Below are 6,362 nucleotides of genomic sequence, written 5' to 3'. Positions count from 1 at the left end.
GTTGTGTCATATCCTGTCTAATCACATCTCCATAATACTTCTTCGGTCTACCTCTACCCCTTCGCGAATCCCCAACAATTGCCTCTCCCACCTCCTCATTGTATGTCAACGCACCTCCTCAACACATGTTCAAGTCATCTCAGTCTCACTTCCATCATCTTGTCTGCCACTACCACCTTCTCCCGGATGACGTCATTCCTAATTTTATCGCTTCTCGTATGCTCACACATCCATCTCAATATATATTTCCGCAAGATGCATCTTTTGAATATGTGAGTGCTTGACTGGCCAGCACTCCACCCCATACAATAAGGACGGTCTAACCACCACTGTGTAGAACTTACCCTTAAGTCTAGGTGGTACCTTCTTATCACACAAAACTCCAGAGACAAGCCTCCATTTCATCCATGCCGCCTTACGTGATGTGTGACATCATCGTCAATATTTGTCGAAGGGCTATGTGGCATAATTATCCCCTCTTTTTTTTTTATCATAATATCCATGTTAATTAGTTTAGAGTCTATTGCTTACGTCTTAAAATATGATTAAAAATAAGTAATTAATATTGATAACAAAATAATTTTCTATTATATAGGTTAAAAATGACAAGTAAAGATAAAAATATTTTAAAAAAAATAATGCAAGTATATTTTATTTGAAAATTATTTGTAATAGGAAATTAGGAAGAGCCACTTTGAGGACCTTAGTTGAGATATACTTAGCTTATCTTCATCTTCTTCTTTTATCTTTTATTACAAGTTTAGTCACTTTAAAATTATCATTAGATCTGTAAATCTGGAGTTGCAACACGAATCTAACAAAATCCAAATAAATATCAAAAAAATCTGTTTGGAGTCTGACATTTTATCTAAAATTTCACCCAAATATATGAAGTTTCACTTAAATGTGTAAAATTGATTCTATTTAATTCTTCAGCTTCAAGTTTTGAATCCAGTCCTCCTCAAATTGATATCAAAAGCTTTCAAACTTTGGATTTAGTTTCATCCAATAATGTTGAGAGAAATATTGAAATCACCACTGAACTTGGCACAAATTATTAGATTCGTCCTTAAACAATTGACAGTCTTGAAAACACCACTCTACTTGATTAACTAAACTTAGATATACCCTCGATGTGCCACATGACATAGTAAGTGGTCTCAAACTCTTGTAGAAGCATGAAACTCTAAATAAAAAGTTGAGAGAAGTGTTGAAAACACCTTAAACTTGGTGAGAATTCAGGGGTGTAATTTACTCATGTGGCAAGATCGGGGGTGTATATAAGTTTAGTTAGTCATGTAAAAGAGTATTTTTAAGGTTGTCAATAGTTTAAGGATGAAATTAATAATTCACACTGAATTTATGAGTATTTTCAATACTTCTCTCAATAATGTTCAAGAAGTCTAATAACACACACTTAATTAAAATTGTCTTTTATTTAAAATGTAAGATCAACTCCTTCAAACTTCTAACTGCGATAGTGTAATGACTCGTTTGGTCATTTTCGAAAAGTTTCATGAATTTATTGTTAGCATTAATGTTTTGATAATGATTGCAGGACATAGGATCAGTTGGACTCAAAAAAAAGGGAAAAGTAACATCAACAGGATAGACATGGAAGGAAATATATTTAGAGCAGATCAAGAATACTCACTCATTCAAAATGAAGGGATCATGAAGACAGATTAGCAAGGAACAAATCAAGGCTAACAAATCTAAAAGATTCACTCACTCAAATGGAAGGAATCAACATAGAGCAAATCAAGGCTAACGAATCATGAAGTCAATAATCTGTACAAGGCAGATTCTCACAAAGAAGGAAGGAAAATATTTACACGAACATATCTGATATGGACGTGTTTAGACTCAATCAAGGAATCCTTACAAATCCTTGATTGAAAGAAAATCCCTTGGGTTTTCCTTGAAGAGCAGAATTATCATCCATCTCCAAACACTATAAATTATCCGCACCCTCAGCATAGAGAATTACGAACTTCACTTGAACTTGTATTGTTGCTTTCTTTTATCTTTGAGAAAAACCTTGTAGTCTGTCTAGTCTACAATTGTAACAGAAAAGAGAAAGAATAATCTCTAGTATAGGTTTTACAAGTAGAGGTTGCGTCAAGATAAGAAGTCTGATTTGCATATCAGACAAGTACTGAATACTCCAACATTGTATCACCAAGTTCACTCAAAGCTCTTAAGGAAACCCTTGTAACCCAAGGGGACTGGAAGTAGGCACCACATCGGTGTTTCGAACCAGGATAAAGTTTTCTGTCTCTTTACATTCTGTCATTATATTTTATATTGTTTGAAATTACTAACTTGCAGGTCAGTTGACTCTCACCCTTGAGTAGTCGACTAGAAGAAAATTTCAATTCCCCCCCCCCCCCCTCTTGACTTTCAATTGATATTCCACCCTCTCACAGTCGAAGTCTCTGCAACCTGTGAACTTCCTCCTAAGTGAATCAACTTTGTTATCTAAAGAGAATACTCCTTATGTTCATTTGTTTTGAGTTGGATGAAAGGAGGATAATAGTAGTCCCAAATAAATTGATTTACTAAAGTAAAATTGGTTTAAAGTTAATCACAATTTAAATTGGTTTACATTTAATTGAGATTTACTCTTAAGGGACTACAAAACACAAGTGTCCTTATATACTATACAATTCTTGAGTTTTATAAAACCCAATATTTATCCTTTTAAAAAAAACCTTAAAATAAATTTCATGATAATCGTACAAAGCCTAAAATTATTGTGTTTGGAAGGTAAAATTTGGACCCCATCCCCCCAAACAAAAAAAAACGAAAAAAGTAGAAGGAAAAGTTAAGGTATACATGAATGGATATCAAATCTTTGTAATTTATTTTTGTGTGTGGTTTGTATCTTAACTTCCTCAACTATTTTTGCATTACCTCACATTTGCAACAATATGTTAGCCTATAAATATCGAAATGTTAACATTATGTTTGTAAACCCAAATAGGTATTACCTAAAACTCTTAACATAAATTGTTAAATATTTCTAACCTAAGTAGGTATTACCGAAAATCTTTAACACAGGGTGACATCGAGCTATGGAACATAAACAATTGGTAATTGCTTCACGCTATCTATTGCTCCTTTATTCATGAATTCATGTATATACAATGTAATTTTCTGTTAGAGGGGTTCGAACCTTCTGAGCCCATATGGTTCTGCCCCTGACATCGCTTATCTAGTTAAGCTCAATAATTTGAATATGTTCTTAAAAATATAATTTTTAGAGGCTTCATTGGTCAATTTGTTAATAAAACAAGAATATTATAGAATGGGAACAGTGATATCCTCCATAAATGAAACTCAACTACACTATTTGGTTAAGACTATGTTTGTGACTATAATAGTGGAGAAATAATAGTAGAAAGGCTTTCCATATTATTTGTCATGACATTTTTACTATTTTTTATTGCTTTAATTGTTATGAATTATTTTTCTTGAGCCGAGGGTCTACCAGAAACAATCATTTATCTACACAGATAGGGATAATGTATGTGTACATACATTATCCTCCTCAGATCCCACTTTATGAGATTAAACTTCAGTAGTAATATTCTAAGCAATTACAAAAATATTTCCACAAAAACGAAAAATATACTAAGGGGAGACATAATATTGTGTTTTATAAAATGATGTTGTAGTAATTTGTCTATTTGTTTACTTTCTTTAAAATCAACATGGCTTGTGCAGAAACTTGACGACATGAGATGCTTAATGTATCGAGCTACCGAATCTATTATTGACATAATCATCCCTTTTTTGGCAGGCCAAAATGGCATCTCATCAATTTATTTGTTTCCTAGCAATGATATCTCTTATGATTATCAATATTAGTGCAAACAAGGCATGCCACCCTGATGATCTCAAGGGTCTCAATGACTTCAAAGCTAGCATACATTCGGATACTTCTGGCAGACTAAGCAAATGGATAGGCCAAGATTGTTGCAATTGGCCAGGCATTTCTTGCAACTCTACAACTAATAGAGTTGTAGAAATCTATCTACCTGGTCACTATGTATCTGGTGACGATGAATCTCCAAACTTCGTGTCAAGCACAATGAGTGGTTCAATCTCTCCTTCAATTTCACTTCTCACTTCACTACAAGTTATTGATCTTAACAAACTAGTCGGACTAACAGGGCAAATTCCTGAGTCCATTGGGGTTCTCAAGAATCTCAAAGAACTCAACTTACAAACCAATCAAATCTCTAGTACAATTCCAGAGTCAGTATTCACATTGACGTCTCTAACAACCTTGAACCTTGAAAATAACCACTTGACAGGGGAAATATCGGAGAATATTGGCAACTTACAAGCACTTCAAAAGCTTTTCTTGTCAAACAATTCGTTCACTGGAAAAATCCCAGTTTCAATAACAAAACTACATTCCATTTCCACAATCCACTTAGAAAAAAATCAACTTGTTGGAGAAATACAATTGCCTTTAACTCCTTCCCAATGGCCTTTAATTAAAACTTTGGCTCTTGACAACAATGCACTTACTGGAGCTATACCTGATTCAATTGGTTATTTGACAACACTTTCATCACTCTCTATATCAAATAATCAATTTACAGGACCTATTCCTTCTAGTTTGGGAAACATAAAGCAATTGCAAATATTGAAGGTCAATAACAACAATTTGGCTGTTGAGATGTTGCCAACGACGATTTGTGGTCTTACTGAGCTAAGTGTTTTGTATGTTTCTCAAAACAAGATTCATGGACCATTACCTGGATGTCTCTATTCATTCAAGTACTTACTAGATGTCGATGTACCGTTCAAACGTACTGCCACTCTTCCTATGGGAGTACACAAATAATAAGTAATAGTGATGGAGCCAGAAATTCTGAAGGAAGTCCAAAAATGCCTCAATTTGAAATGTTATGTATGTCTACAACAACCAAAAAAAAAACTTGTGTTTATTTATTATCTCTATGTTATATGAGACTCCAACTAGCCAGAATCACTGGCTAGTATGAAAAAATTCGAATACATAAAGTACTTTCTTTGTTTTATTTTTGAGTATTCTAATTTTAACTTCAAATTCTGATTAGTATACGTACTCATACGGACATATGGACCGATAGTGCAACATTAATGACATATATAAATTGAAGTATTGTATAAAAAAGACAATGTTAAACGTTTTTTAATAATAGAGAAGAACGTAAATACAATCATTTTTCCTAAGTTTTATTAGGAATGATTAAGAGTATCAAATGAATCGTTTGGATTGAATTTGAACTGATCAAAATAAATTAAATTAATAAGCAAATTAACCATTAATCTGCCCAAAGATTACTTCACCTGAATTTGGATTGAAACGAGCTAAACAATGCATTATAGTTCAATCCATCCAAATCTTACTATATATTTTTTTTCTTATAATTTATTTAATTACCTAGTCAATTCATTCATTCAAACTTGGCCATATATTAAGTGAATCATATTTTTCATTTATATATGATGCACAAAAAGGAATATATTTGTCAAGGTGGCATGCCAACTCAGCATCCACAAAGACAGTACACACTTCCACGTGCCATGCTAACGTTTCCACGTGGCCTAAGAAATTTTGTCTTGACTCATTTACTTCACCTGAAAACCTTTATGGGTTCGATAAGATAAGATATTTCAAAATTATATTTGGGATTAAATTTATAAATTTCTTAAATATAAATATAATTAATTCCAGAATAAATTTATACTTCAAATTTGATATTATTTATTTTACCTGAAAAATGGAATAAATTTATCCGCAAATTAAACGACCCCTGATAACTTTCCTTTCAATACCTTTCAAAGGAGGAATTTGCATGTGGCGAAGAGACAATGTTATGAAAGTAAAACCAACAACAATGATGTCGATAATGATTTTTGGCATAATACATAAACATACTTTGAAATTTGTCTTAACTAACTGATATTTACGCTCTCCAACTGTTAATGTGCACAAGTAAGCACCTAAACTTGTATAAAGTTGAACTATCACGACCCGAGCCTACACCTTGGACGTGACCGACACTTGAAGACCATTGCTAGTCCCCAAGAGAACCCTCATCATGGCTGACTACAAGCGGAAAACTGATTCAAGCATACAAAGCTTAAAAACTGAAATAAAAGTTCATAAAACTTAAATTCAAACTTTAACTCAAATGAAAACTCTGAATAATAAAATATATTCAACTCGCCCCAAAATTGGCAATTTAAGTCTTTGAAATATTTAATAAAATAAATAAATAATACAGACTTCTCAACTATACTGACTATCTATGAAGCCTCTAACTGATAAAGATGGAAGTCGGGACAAGACCCACGAC

The 6,362-nt window shown here is 32.9% G+C and overlaps 1 protein-coding gene across 1 annotated transcript; it reads left to right on the top strand.

Annotated features, from left to right (window-relative positions):
* The first annotated feature begins 2,998 nt into the window (after positions 1 to 2,998).
* LOC102585869 (DNA-damage-repair/toleration protein DRT100-like) lies at positions 2,999 to 4,949 on the top strand. Its single transcript, XM_006359517.1, has 2 exons — positions 2,999 to 3,095; positions 3,806 to 4,949. The coding sequence occupies exons 1-2, from the start codon at positions 3,078 to 3,080 to the stop codon at positions 4,859 to 4,861; spliced, it is 1,074 nt and encodes a 357-aa protein (XP_006359579.1). The 5' UTR covers positions 2,999 to 3,077; the 3' UTR covers positions 4,862 to 4,949.
* Positions 4,950 to 6,362: the final 1,413 nt, after the last annotated feature.

The sequence above is a fragment of the Solanum tuberosum genome, unplaced genomic scaffold (assembly GCF_000226075.1).
Source record: "Solanum tuberosum cultivar DM 1-3 516 R44 unplaced genomic scaffold, SolTub_3.0 scf00299, whole genome shotgun sequence".
Taxonomy (NCBI): domain Eukaryota; kingdom Viridiplantae; phylum Streptophyta; class Magnoliopsida; order Solanales; family Solanaceae; genus Solanum; species Solanum tuberosum.
Note: the sequence above shows the minus strand (reverse complement) of the source record. Positions and strands in the feature narration are given on the sequence as shown.